General features: G+C 36.1%; 1 protein-coding gene across 1 annotated transcript in view; it reads right to left on the bottom strand.

The window, feature by feature from the left end:
- The window catches only part of TMTC2 (transmembrane O-mannosyltransferase targeting cadherins 2), a 251,900-nt gene that overhangs the window by 83,058 nt on the left and 153,857 nt on the right, over nt 1-14,985 (bottom strand). The window contains exon 4 of the mRNA XM_026097109.2: nt 2,509-2,623. Within this exon, the coding sequence (XP_025952894.2) occupies nt 2,509-2,623 (115 nt within the window). The remainder of the gene's footprint in view (nt 1-2,508; nt 2,624-14,985) is intronic.

Below are 14,985 nucleotides of genomic sequence, written 5' to 3'. Positions count from 1 at the left end.
ATCAAATACTGTGGCATAAATGTTGAGAAAAAATAAAGAAGAGTATGTAAGGGTAAAATACAGTTAGGGTCTATTATGCCCAAAATCTAATAATCAGAAATGACTGGAAGAGTGCTTTCTTTATTAAGCTCTATTAAATGACTGTTTCAGTTTTAAAGGCACATACTAAAAAACAGAAACCATAAACCTGACTGGCCTCTTGTAAGCACATGACAAGATATGCTTTTCCAGAGTACAGTGTTACAGTATTTTTTTTGTGAAAGGCTCCTACAGAACTGCATATAAAGGTTGGGTTGAACTTGCAGGAGAACTCTTCAGAGTTTATGCTTAAGTCTGGGGTCCCATAATGTTGAAGTCTACTTCACTCACCATCTAGCTTGTATGCTGGATGTGAAAACACCCAACAGAGAGAAATAGAAACCACATAATGAAAAAGAAGAGTTAAAATAATGTTAAAGTAAGATTTTTTTTTTCATTTTTGTGAAATAACTTGCAGTTTTGTTTTTTTATTAAGAGAAAGAGGTTTCCATTGTATTGTAAGACACTAGTCAGAATGTTAAAAATCAGAGATCCTTTTTGCATATGCATACATATACACATACTAGATAACACACACTTGAGTCTGAATACACTTCTACTTTCTTTACTTTCACATGTATACGTAGGCAACTTCATGCCCTATATAGCCCAACCACCACTTCAGTTAAACTCTTCTTACACAAATGCAGTATAATTCCAAGAAACTTCCTATTCAACAGAAATATCCTACGTAGGCATATGTTTTGTATATCAATGGAAAGCTTATCATTATCATAAGATTATCAGCTTGTTCTGTGAAGAGCAAAAATACTGAAATCTGATTTCTTTTATATCCCTGTTTTTACCTCCCAACCCCCTTCTGTCTTCCTACCCTAGTATTAACTTCAGGTTCCTTTTATGACACTGACTGAGCAAGAGACAAAAGGTACTAAGTAGGCATATGAGAAATAGTTATAATTTTCATCCTCAAAATAAATGGCATATGAGAAATTTAGGAGCATCAATCTAGTAATTTTTTTTCGTACAATCTACTGCTGGGTTTGCAAGTTATTTCTTTAAAAGTGACAAGAAAGAGATTCTTAAAAATGGTGTGTTTGTTCACACTCTCCATTGCCTAACAAAGGCAAAACTGTGTATGTTTATGTATATACATCCCGCACACTTATATGTGTGTATGCATATATTAAAATAAAAATTGTACTATTTTTATATTAAAATAAATTTATAGGAATAGATATGGTTTTCTTTTTTGAACAGATATTCTATCATCAAATTACTCTGAAAAAAATGGAGGAAAGTTCCCAGTGTGTTTAACTGTCAGGCAAATTAATGAAATGGGCAACTTTTCCTTTAAAAGTTAATGCACGCCTACTAAGGAAAATTTGATTTCTAGATATTGTAAATGGCCATTTTAAACTGGACTTCTAGGCAGAATATGGATTTTTTTTAAGAGGTTTAATATTTTCATTGACTTTTTGTATATATTGTTTCTCTCACAGATACACCTTCCTATTGCACACAGGATTTTATCCCTGCACAGCTTACTTTGCACAACAAATGGCAGTCATCTGGCTTTTGCCCTCCACACACAGAGCAAGACCAGTTTACCCTAACGGAGGGCGATGAGCCCATTGCACAACAGAGGACGGCTCTGAGGTTTCCAGTCACGTGGGTAACTGCATGAGGGGACAGGAGGAAAGCAGCAGACGGAGCGATTTTGAGCAGGAGGTCCGTGAGACGTAAATACAAGGCACCCACAGAGCCTCCCCGCTCCGCACTGCGCCCCACGGTATGATCCCACTCCCATGCAAAGATGAGTAACCCAGCACAGAGCAAGCTTCTGGGATCATGATTTAGTGCAGCATTAAGGAGTCAGGAAATATTTTTCCCACTGTATAATTGTTTTGCTGCTCACTGAATTTACTCTCTTGCCTACCTACAACACATCTAAACTCCAGTAATTAACCTTTCTTGAAGCTACGCAGCTTTAAACTCAGCCACAGAAGGAAGCTATTTACCTATTTTAACATTCCCGATCTCTGGAACTAACTGAGTGGTATTGGCTCATGCTAGAAAGTATTAGCCCACTCCTCATATCAGTACTTAAAAAGGGCAGCTAAATAGCACTTTCGTATTTTGACAGGGTCAGAAAGAGACAGTGCGTTACTTTCGCTGGCTTATCTGCACTTCCTAAATCAACCTTCTAAACGGACTTCTGCATTTTGGCTGTACAAATCCACACCTTACGGACTGGCCCACTCCAAACCAGAACAGCAACATCGACTATATGATAAGACGGGTTAAAAAAGGCCCTGGGCACCTCATGTTTTAAGGAGCATGATTAAAGGGGCGGCTATTAGCAAGCAACAGCTCCCATCACCTCCGTCTCCAGCACCTACAGCCAAGGGCTCCACTCGCCGCCGGCCTCGTGGGCCACCGGACCCCCCGCAAGCCGCCGCGCATACTCACAGGTTGTAAAGCATATCGGCCATGTTGCTGCGGTAGTACAGGGCATTTCTGTAGGCGCTTTCAGCTTCGGAGATCTTGCTCTGGCTCTTGAGAACATTTCCCAGGTTACCCCACGCTGTCAAGAGGAGAAAACAGGATTCAGAAAGAGCGAAACCCAATTATACCGCACACGGGGCCTGAGCCCCAGGAAGCTCCACGGGGAGACAAACCCCACAAAGAAGCTGTTTTTAGGGAAGGGGGGTGGGTTTGCTTTTTTCTCCATTATTCTGTATCATTGCACCTTACTGTCAGACTTTGATTTTGCAGCAATGATGTGCATACATCCTGCCTACATACAGCTTTTGGGTGGGAGGAAGAAAGGGAACATTAAAAACAAAACATAGCTCAATGCTTTAGTAACAACTATAGCAAAGAGAAAGGGATATTTTATTTTATTTTACCTCTAAAATAAAATAAAATCCTCAGAGCTCTATGTAGAACTACAGCATCCTCATAGCTTGAGCTTTTTCTAAGCCTATCTGCTCTAAACCACAAGAATTCTTCCCAAAGCAGACACAGCTCTCACTGAAGTATGAAAATTGACAAATGACCCAGGAATTGGAAGAATAGTAAGGTAAGTAACCAGGATTAAAAGCATGCCATCTGGATATAAACATACTACACAGATCACTAAAATGCATTTTCTCCTTGGAAAACATGTGGTTCCTTTCCATACAATTTATTATGTTATACAGCACGCTTTTATATCCCATCTATAAAGGACTTGAGGTAAAATATATTTAAGGCTCCACATGTGTTCCTTTTGCAAGTGTTGCTGAGTTGCACAAAAAGTGCACTTACAGGAGAAACTGGAACTAACGTTTTATATAAAACATAGCCCATGTTATTCGCCATTTAGGAAGCTAATTTAACTGGCATTATAATTACAGTTTATGTGTATACACGAAAAAACACATCATGCTTATAATACATCAAAGTTGTTTCATAAAACAGCTCTACTTTCACAAGTATTTTTTTACGAGCAAGAATAATGGAAAGATGATGCACGTCCTTTCCACAAAACACACAATACATGGCGAACTGTTCTTCCCTCCAGATGCACAAACCATAAACGTTAGCGCAAACAGCCATTAAACTGTGCTTCTTCAGTTACTCAAGCCCATTTTACAGGAACTGCCAACTAGCCTGAGTAGTACAAACTTTCAATATAGTTTTAACGTAACACTAACCAATAGAACAATGATTATTTCAGATAACTCTTTATCTTTAGAAAGCACATTGCTTTGAAGCTGCTGAGCTTTGGTCCAGAAACAGAGACAAGAACAACAGCAATCAGCATTTTCCTCTGAGCAGAATAAACTAATCATTACTGGGAAGCACTGGCAAAATCCTTTTAGGATTCATAAAAATAATGGCATCCAATTGTGCACAAGGCATTTTGTAAAGATGAAGAACCCCCCCCCCCCCCCAAATACGGTACTTTGCATGTGAACAGAAGCTATCACTTCTGTGAATCATTTCATTATAGCCTAGTATTTTATATGAATAGAATTAACTCAAACGTTACTTATCACTAAACTGACAAGTGTCGCAAAAATTCTCCTCATAGACTTATATAGTGAAATGAAACTGCTAAAATATTTTCAAATTCACTCAATTTTTACATTCTTTGTTAGCAGAACATGCAGAATTCTGAAATTATCCCCTCCCCTTTTTATTTTTAATACACACAGCAAACACCAACACACACCAACTAATGCAACCCTAGTCAACTTGTCAGCATTACATTTGTAAGAAAAACAGAAATATTTCATAACTAATTTGTGAACACAGACCCCGACGTTGTTTCTGTAGTACTTGGCCATGCAGTTTCCAGCAGCTGTAGGTTCTAAATAGTCTGTAGCTATACTTGTTTTCACTCTAATATCCCATAACAGAGCATGGCATTAAGTGATCATTTGGATGACTGGTAACTATTTCCTACTGAAAAGTCATTTGCTCCCAACCAGCTAGAAGATCCATAAATGAAAGGATGTATAGAAGAATAATTCAGTTCATATTTTCATCCATGTTACACTAAAAAGCCCTTTTAACACTGCAAAATGTAAAATTTTTCTCCCGTAGAGTTCATTTCATGCTGTACAGCTTATTATTTAACAGAGCTAATATGCTCTTTAATGCACAGACCTTACTTTATAACTGACAAATTGCTGTTCACCAAGTTTTTAATATCAATCAATATCTGGATGTAATCTGCCTTACAATTACATTCTAAATTTATTCCATTTAGACTTTTGTCTAAACTTGTAAAACTTTTTTAATTACTAGCTGTGAACGATCAATTTAACTTAATGTGATATAGCAGAAGTAGTATAGTAGCAGAAAAAAAAAGCACACACATAAAACAAGATAATCTCACAATCAGCATTAAAAGTAACCACGGTCTATTTGCTTCCTTAAGCTATAAAAATCTAGTATAAGTCTTCACATCTATTTATATACAGAATTAGTTAAACGAATGATCTAGTGGCTCTGCCTAGACATTCGTGAAGCTACGTGGAACAATTATAGGACAAGTCCTTATTGTAGAGAACACGTTCATAACCCTGGAAGTTATGAACAGTTATTAACTCCAGCAAACATCCTCTTTTGGTTGTTGGTATACAAGGGAGAGAAGAGAGGATGGTCTGTATGGAAAGGAGGCTCTAACTATTCAAGGAACTTTCACTCCTTACTTAACTAAGGAAGCAGAAAATCCAACAAACACTTGGCATAACATTTAGGTACATAGTGCAATTAATTTAACCTTAGGAGAAAGATGGGGAAAAATAATTAAAAAAAAGAATTTGAAGTATTAACTATATCTCAGGCATCTAATTTTCCAAGCCTTATCTCAAGCCAAATTTCTCCTGCTAAACTGTAACAACATTGGTTCAACTCTGTGAGTATTCAGAAACAGAAACAAAATCATACCTGGCCATGAAGCCACATACCTATGAAAAAAAACACGCTCTGTGACCCCCCCAAAATATCATCACTCAAATACCTTCCATCTGTGCATGGTGAGAAATTAAAAATGAATATTCTCAAAGGTAAATAAAGAGACCAGATTAGTATTTCTGGAATTTATAATGGATAATGGATTTTTATTTCACTTATTTTTTATATATTTTTCATATAAAATCTGTAATACCTGAAATTAGCATTGCGCAATAGAACATTTAAAAATGCAGAAGATGCTAAAGTGTATATATACCACAAATTAATCTTTAATCACCATAGCATTTTTCCCCCCATAGGAGAGCCTATTCAGCACAAGAGAATGCAAGCAAGCTGTGAATGAAACAGTTTTGTAATATTTACTTTTTGCCTGCTGTTTAATTCCCTGCACACCAACTACTAGACCAAAATAGTCCCAGGTCTTTTAGACATAATACTCCATCATAGCTTGGGAACAAAGGTAACATTCACATATCACGCACACCTAGAAAACAGCTCGCTCAAAACTCACTTCATTACACAGTTTTCCATAGATCATATTCAACATGAATGGACATATTAAAAATTAAAAATCCATTTCATATTCTTGTATCCTAAGCCAATGGTAAAGGGAAAAAAATCTCACAGTACTTGAGAATTCCTATACTAGTTACATCCGTTTGGAGGAAAAAGTACACTTGAGCTTTTTTTTTTTTTTTTTTTTTTTTTTAATAGCAGGAAAAAATACGTAATGCCAAATAGAAAAATAAGCGATTAATTTGTATGACTTTCCACATATTAAAATAGATTCCTGTCAGACTTTAAAGATGACATTTATGCAACCTAGCAATCAGACTGGGTCAAGTTCTCAAGTATTTAATTGCTTTCAAAATGAGTATGAACACGACAAACTTCGGCTTCAAAATTTAGCATGATTAACTTCTGAACTATCCCATAGAAATTGAGGATTAAGACTTAATAAGTCAAAAAACCCGAAACAAGTCAACGTATTCAAGCTTCTGTTACTCTTTTTAGAATGAAAGTACTAAGACAAACAATAGCGAAGCAAGAACAACATTGTCCAGGCTAATCCGCCTGGACTTAAGATGCACAATCTACTAAATAGGACAGTTGAATTTCATTTCCATTTCTTATTTGTTTTCATTAATTCAATGGCAAGCTGAATGTTTGCAAACATTTTCATTTAAATAAATCTTTCCCTTTCTACCAAATTAAGGAGTATGCTATGCTATTCAGTGGAATGAAAAGAACAAAGGAACAAAGTAAAGCTTCAGAGAAAAACACTCAGATGGTAAAGCAAAATCATATACGTTGACTACCTGATCCAATAGCTTTCCTATTAAAAAAAAAAAAAACCACAAAAAATATCAAAGCAAATATTCATTACAAATCAGAAACGACGTTAACCTAAAGGAGGAATCTCCTTCCTACCCTATAAATCTCATCAAATACAGGACAGGCTTTTGAAGAGTTTGCTTTCTTGAATTGGAGGAGGGAGCTATCATTTATTGTTATACCACTGCCAAAAATGGAGTGGAAAGAGAACGATGCTCATTATCAACACTTGAGAAGTGTGCGGTGATGTACGTCACGATTCTGTTAGCGTGCCACGAGATTCTCCACTTTGTGAAAGTAACGTTGACTATGAAAACAAGTCATGTCCCTCATCAGGTTGATAAATACTGCAGCTCCTCCAGATTCCCCCATTGTTTTATGCCTAAATCATCAGGACTCAAAACTTCACTGAACAGTTATTTTTGCTTCCTCGTTTACTTTGCAGTCATTAGATTTCCAGGCTTATCAAGTGCGATTGAGCACATGAGACACACATATGCTGAAAAGCCCCAGAGAAGCTTGCTTCTCAAAACCTCACGAAATCTCTACCGTTATCTTTGGTGAGGTATTTATTTGGATGCTGAAATAGTCGAATGGGATTCTTTTTGCTTTTCTTAAACACTTTCTTTTGTTTCCAAGACTATCCAAACCAATCTTCCATTTGCTTTTCTTTCCTCCCAAGATTTACAAGTCAGTTAAAAGGAAGGTATGTACATTTTATATAAAGCAGTTCTTCTAATTTAAGAACACCCTAATAATCTCATTTTGGTGACAGCATCAATATGTGAACTTTTACATTGTAGCTGGTGCAAAATTTTATATTTCCTTTCATTATGAACTTGTTGAGTAAGACAAATCAGAGGGAAACAGGCATTAGAACAGTATGACACAAAACTGAGAACTTTACAGGGAGAAAAAAGGTACTAATTACACTTCTAATTTTGAAATGCTATAATACTTCCTAAGAATTTGCATTACATTATGACTTATTTTCAGTGTTTCTTCCTGGAATTAGTTATTTAAGTAGTTATCAGTGTGATGGAGTCAAATCTTAGAGAATGAAAAGAACTCTATGGAAAACTTGGAGTTTGTACTACTTTTTAGGTGGCACTTGTGATAAAGTGGTAAAAATAGCACAAGGAAGATCCCACTGGCCTTGACCATACTATGCCTTTTAGAAGAGGTCAGTATACATGGAGCTGTCAACATAGCACCTTTGAGGAACAGTAAATTAATTTATGAAAGTTTGAAGTATTAAATAATATTTTAAAAAATCTCTTTTTTGCTATGAACTTTTATGTGGACTGAATTCCTGGAGCATGACGATCTAGATTTCCAGTTTAGGACACCTTTTTTTTTTTTTTTTTTTTAAACCATCTGTTGTTAACACCTTTCCATATTGCACTATAAGTTACTACCTTACAGCTGTGAATAAGAAAGTTATGAGTTATACGTGCTCATGTTCACACCTTCCCCTGTGGCAGTCTAACCACAATGCAGAGCAGTGTCAAGTGCAGCACTATGTTGTGAATCTCTCAGCTCTATGGTAAACAAAAGCAAATGCTTATTAAAACTTCTTGGAACTATTTTATGTTTTTCTATTCATTCTTAGCATGTTTGAATAGTTGAATAGTTCTAGATTGAATATTTTATGAACTGAAACTGTAATTTTACCACCGATCTACTCTAAGAGCTGAAAGCCATGTATGGCATTCCATGTATTGCACTGGAATACCACCATTAAGTTTACAGACTACTCAAAAAATTAGGTAAGTTTGTGGAACAATGCTAACAGCAGAGGATGCTTCAGTAAAAATAAACTTAGTATAGTATTAAAATAAACTTAATGTAGTATGTGGCTTGCATTTTTTGTGTTCATCAAGATTATACCTTTAAAAATAGAGACCTTACTGTCATCTGATTCAGCTCCCTTTTGCTGAAATTGCAGATGCTAAAACTGGGAATTAAAAGTATATTCTGTTCCCAGCTGTGCAACTGATGTGTTGTTTAGAAGACTTCACCTCCTGGTGCCTTTCCATTTTCATTCTTGAAATTTGTTATTCATCCATTAATTGCAGCGTCTTCTGCCACAGACTGTGTCTTGCTATGTGTTTGCACAGTGCCTACTATACCAACACAGCTAGATACTGAGCAGACATAAATGCATTATAACCTCTGAAGGAATAAAGCAGAGGAAAAGGAGGAAGTGTTCTTGAAGTAAAGATCTAAGGACCATTTCCTCAAATAATTGGTATCCTCATGAAATGAGGGCCAAGAAAACCAGGTTAGTTACAGTTTAAAGATTGCAGGAACCATTGGTTTTTGCCTCTGTATTTTCTTTCAGCATCTACATTCTCAACGTCTGGTTAAAGTAACATCCTTCCTAAAATATATTCAGGAGCAGACAGAGCTTGCACTTGGTAAGGAAAGCAGTGAAATCTGACATCCCTTTAAGGAGTTGTGAGTTTGGTTTACTTTATTAAGCTCCGAGCAAAAAGTTGAAATATTAAGACCAATGTTAGTACAGTCCTAGTCAAAGGAAAACAAAGAGAAAAGAGGGGAAAGAGAAAAGAGGGGAAAGAGAAAAGAGGGGAAAGAGAAAAGAGGGGAAAGAGAAAAGAGGGGAAAGAAAAAAAAAGAGAGAGAGATTTTGACAACAGAGGCCAGCCATGGATGTCAGCAAGAATCCAAATATTCAGTACAGGTACCTTTGCTGGATGAAGCATGAGGAGAGAGCACAGCCCCACTTAAACCATTCACACTTGAAAGGCTATAATCATAGCTATAAAGAACAACACCTTCTCCTCCTTGTCAAAAGGTTATACTCATCAGCAGCTTACGGCATTTTCCTTTCAAGAATACTACTTAATAAAGAAGAGTGGTGCTTCAGTCTTTAATGTTCACATTTTATCAGACAATCACTTTGTTCCAGATGGAGAAAGAGTTGCACGAACAGCACCGAAATACATTTCCCAAATAAAAAGTCTGAAATCTCCTTCAGTGGCACTCAAATTCAATGAAGAGAGCTTCACATTTTAAATAGTTTTGCTATAATACAGGCCCACTATATCCCACAGAGATATTCAGAAGATCAATTAGATAATGTTTGTTATGCGGTTTGAACACAAAAATCCATGTAAGTGCTAAAAGGTTACTCTTTTGGAAGTTTAACAATTTTTATGCAAGTTCTGATAATAGAACATTATGGTTTTTACATTATGTTTTCCATAAAATTCCAAAAGAACAATGAATTTGTCAAATACATCCTAAATCCACTCATATAATTTACAACAATTTTCCTTTAAAAACTTCACTCGTTAATATACACATTTTGATTGTTACCTCATTTTGCAGACACAACAGCAAAAGTGTCCTGTTTTTTGCTTCTTAAAGGAATAAATGGTTTCTATATACCCATAATTTATGAGTTTACTTTATATAGAGATTTTTTATATCAGTGAGTATGTGGCAATGTTGAGATAGACTGTTTTAGAGATTTACCACATCCTAACCTTTATAAAACCCTTAATAAAAAGAAGAAGAATTTATTTATATTGTTTGTTCAACACTTCATTTGGTGATCTATTCCAGGGCTTCAGCAATGATCGCACATGAAAGAAAAACACAATAGGAAACTACCCAGAGCTGTGAAAGCTTTCCAACACCATGTCAGCACGGTTACTGAACCAACTGAATTTTGGCAGATTCTGCTACAGTTTTGCTTCTTAGTTTTGAAATCCTGATGTAAATGAGTAGGAATAGATGACACTTTCTATGTTTATCATGACTGCCTGACATCCCCACTCTACTTGCTATATTGCAAAAAGCTAACTTTTTTCTAAAAGGATAGCACACTGCCTCTCTCAGCTTGATGAAGCAGAGAAGATACTAAATAGCTGGTAAAATGGGGCTGGTCTTCGGCATCACACTTTACTCTGTTTAGTCTAGAGTAGGGAAGCCTTGTTCACTGCAGGGCACACTTGCTACTTTAGATAATTCAATTAGTTTTAATGAACCCATTCTCACAAATAAAAGCTCAAGTGAGACAAGGCATTGCACTCTGCAGAGGAGATGACTCTCAAAATGCTTCAGGAAGTGCAAAGAGATCAGAGGATCAGAAAACTGCAAGAGGAGGAGGAGAGCTCTGGGCATCCCAGGCTCTTCAGGATTAATCCTGACGAACAATTCAGAGCACTAAAGGAAGGAGAACCAAATATGTCAAACTACGCAACTCTTTAAACTGCAAACACGATTCTAGAAAAATTGTCTGTATTTTTCAAAACTATCACTTATGTCCAGAGCGGTGAGCTGTAAGCCAGACTCCTGCAGAGATGGAAGGGTGCACTTAACCAACTGAAATGACAGCCCTGATCCTCAAAGCTAAAAGTAGATGGGTTATGTTGTCTCAATTCCAGGAAAGGGTAATGGACAGGACGATGCCCTGGAAAAACAGCAGAGAAGCCACAGGAGGGGAGATCAGTGGTAGGGTTTACCAAACCAAGAGAACTGTAGAAGTATTCAAATCAAGTATGTGAGACTTAGACAAGACAAATTAGTGCATATCCAGGAGGCAGGCTCTCTGTGGACATGATATTTTAGGGTTTTTTTGTTGTTGTTGTTTTTAAACATTCAAGGCAAGACAGAACTTGTGAAACTTTGCTGGTCAATACATGTCCATACTGATACAGAAACATGGGTGGCAGGGAGGAACATTTAAGGGGGAATAAAAACCTTTGTAACAAAGAAAGAGCATTGGAAAACTTCATGAAATATTTGTATTTATTTGTTTATCTACACTGGGATTTTATGCTGCCAGAAGAGGTATAAAGAGACATCAGAATGTGTGTAAATTATAGTCATGCCCCCATTAGGGGTCTGTTTTTCTACTAGACTTATGTAATGGGGCCTCAGTGTCTACTGGTAGAAATCCATTACGGATTCTGAATAGGAAAATACAGACATAACTCATGTTGAAAATCAGTATGCAAACTTTTTTCATGGTTAATGTATTTTGAAAAAAAAGCAGAATAATGAAACAGTTGGATGTGTGTATCTTATGTATTTAAATAAATCTGCTCAGACTGAGAACCAACCTAAACAATCTCATTTTCCTTTAATTAGTAGAAATTCCTTCCCTCGGCAAAAATCAGACCAGTTTGATAGAACGAACACAGGAACATGGACTGAAGACCTGACTTCTAACCGAACTGAAAAAATTGCATCTTTTTCTCCCAAAATACCAAAATTAATCCATTTCACTTGGTATGTTTCAGAAAGCCATCTTGCCAAAGCTCTCACAAGCCTTTATATATCACCTCAAGTGTTCGGACAACTAAAATCAAGAAGGATATCTTGTCTTTAATGCCCAAATGGAAAAGAAATTTGCCAGACTTTTTTTTTTTTTTTTTTTTTTTTTAATGGCTTGAACGGGCTCTGAATAGCTCATTTTACTGTTACCTTGGTGCACAATTTTTCTTAGTGGCAATGGAAGCTTAAGGAATTTCTCTCCTCCTGTTCTTCCACATTGCTCTGAACCATGATGATACCATTGTATGTCAGGATAATGTGAACTGATCAGTGTGAAAGTTTCACACACACACACACATATATATGCTTAAAAAAGAGCCAAACTTAACCATCTAATTAAGATTAAAAAATAATAATAGAAGTCAGAGAAAATATTCATGCAATATTTAGTCAAAAGACTAGGCACTGGAAAATTTCGGTGACAAAGTTAGGAATCTTTAACAAGAGTTGGTGCTACAGTTCTCCAAATATTACTTTTAAACAAGGTGACTTAAAAAGCATGCCAAGAATCACTGTGATGACTGTATAGCCTAATATATAGAAAGCAACTAGCTTAGTAGGGGTATTATACTCTTATAAGCAGGTGGTACTTTTCATATAATACTGAATCACCAAAATTTCAAAAAAAATATATTCAATATCCAATGAAAATAGGTAGCACTGGTTAGTGCTAGTTCCATTTCAGAGATGAAAATTTTGAGATTAAAGTGACTTTTTCAAAGGCTAAAGAGGAGATTAGCAAACCCCAAACTAAAAAAACCTCTTGAATACCTGGTTCCAGATGCTATGCTCATATCACCAATCTTCTTTACCAGTGATAGTATGCAAAACTTTAAAAAGGTATGCATAATTACTAGAAGTTTTTCTACCATTAAAATACACTCTTTCATGGAACTATGTGCACTGAAATTGCTTTCTCTGGTAAGCCTTATTTTTCAAAGACAGCATTTTCCATTCACTGTAATGTTATTTGGTTCAGACCTTTGCCACTTTTGGAGTGATTTTTTTTATTACTGAAGTCAAAGGAATCAAAGAAGGAAGAAATAATGACTGTAGAGTGATATTTTCCATTTCTGGACAAAGATGAGTTAAAGTTTTACTGCCAAGTTATGTATACAAAGCTAATATATGCACCAAAACACCAAAACGCAATCCCTAAAGCTCAAAGTATTCTTAAATAGCCAACATGCTGTTTTTTTAAAATATACTGAAACTACTGAAACAGAGCCCTAAAGCTATTACAAGAGAAGGCAGCTTCTTGTCAGCAACATGTTAGCTGTTAGCAAGGTGCATACTCGGAGAATGCCACATCTTAAAATACTTCTCTTTTCATCTCCAGTCATCACTAGTGATACAAAAAAACTTAATGGTCATGGAAAATACTGGTTTATTGCATCCTTTCTCCTTGAAGGAAATACAGCTGCTTTACTACAAGGCATTGTAACTATTTTTCCTCGTTAGACTACCACTTGATATTTTCATTGTCTGCTGAAGGAGGAGGAAGGGACCTCTTACTGACAGCCACTGCTAGCGAGGAGTCATTTTCCAGGAGTAGATAAGGATAACAGCAGCTGTCAAAGCAGATGGAAAGAGGTTCCAGTATTTACTTCTATCCAAGCACACAGAACTACAGCTTTTTTTTTTTCTTCTTTTTTTTTTCTTCTTTTTTTTTTTTTTTTTTTTTTTTTTAAATCAAAGAACAATTCTTGGGTCAGAACAAGCTTGAGTACTTATTTTTATTTTTATTTTTTAAATAATACTTACGTAAACCAGGGACAAAATTAACTTGTGATTCCGTCCCCCCCGCCCCATACTAACATTTAAAACAATCCTTTAAAGACGTTTGCTTGCTACATTGGTAACGGTAAACTAAAGGGGAAATTAACACTACAAACTATTGAAGAAAATGAAAAAAATGAAATTTCCTAGGAAAAATAAAGCTTATACGCTTTTACAGGGCAGCCCAAATGCTAAGGCTATACCACATAGATGATACGAAACAACCTAAGTTGAGTTCAGCTTTAAGAATTCCTTCAGTTTTGTTTAGTAGATGGTAACAGCAAACTAATCTGTAAACTAATTACACAAGATGACATGAAAACTATACGTGACACAAAAACACAACCCTACTTTTCATGACTGAAAAAAAAAAAAAAACCCAGATGAGCATACAGCTACTCCGTACGTTGCTGTTCAACTAAGACACTTCACAGTGCTGAACCTCATACTCACATCTTGACATTCACATTCACATACAGAGGCACTCCTTCCAATCCTATGCCATAACTGAAGCTAATAAAAAAAATAAATAATGGCAATTATCCATGAAGTTCCAGGGAGCAAAACTAACCCAAGATGACTGTCATGCCAAAAAGTGCCAAAATAAGAGCGCTAGCTCTCTAAACTTCCTGCAGGCACAAATACAGCAGAATGAGCCAGGAAGATGTCACAGCACCTTTGCAAATGAAGAACAGTAGGATGGGGAAAAGGAACATTGCTGCCCAGAAGAACAAAATGTATTTCAGTATTTGAATATATTCTGAAAACATTAAGCAAAATTGAAAGAGTCACTCTGATAACGGCTGGGAGTAAGAGGAAGGGAGCAAAGACAGAAAGAAAGAGGCTATCTATCTATATCCAACAACTTCTCTACTCTTTGCCAACATGATTTCTTGGTCTTATTACTGCCCACCGAGATCAACAAGGTAATCGATAAAAGAAAGAAGTGACAAGCTAAGAACAGGATTTTTAACTCAAGCTAGGACTGTAAAAGGTAATACTAGTTTTCAACCAAAGATATCTGAATGATTTTGCAAGGAAAGATTTTTTTTCTTT

The sequence above is a fragment of the Dromaius novaehollandiae genome, chromosome 1 (assembly GCF_036370855.1).
Source record: "Dromaius novaehollandiae isolate bDroNov1 chromosome 1, bDroNov1.hap1, whole genome shotgun sequence".
Lineage (NCBI taxonomy): Eukaryota > Metazoa > Chordata > Aves > Casuariiformes > Dromaiidae > Dromaius > Dromaius novaehollandiae.
The sequence above is the reverse complement of the archived record's forward strand: the minus strand, read 5'-3'. Positions and strand labels throughout refer to the sequence as shown.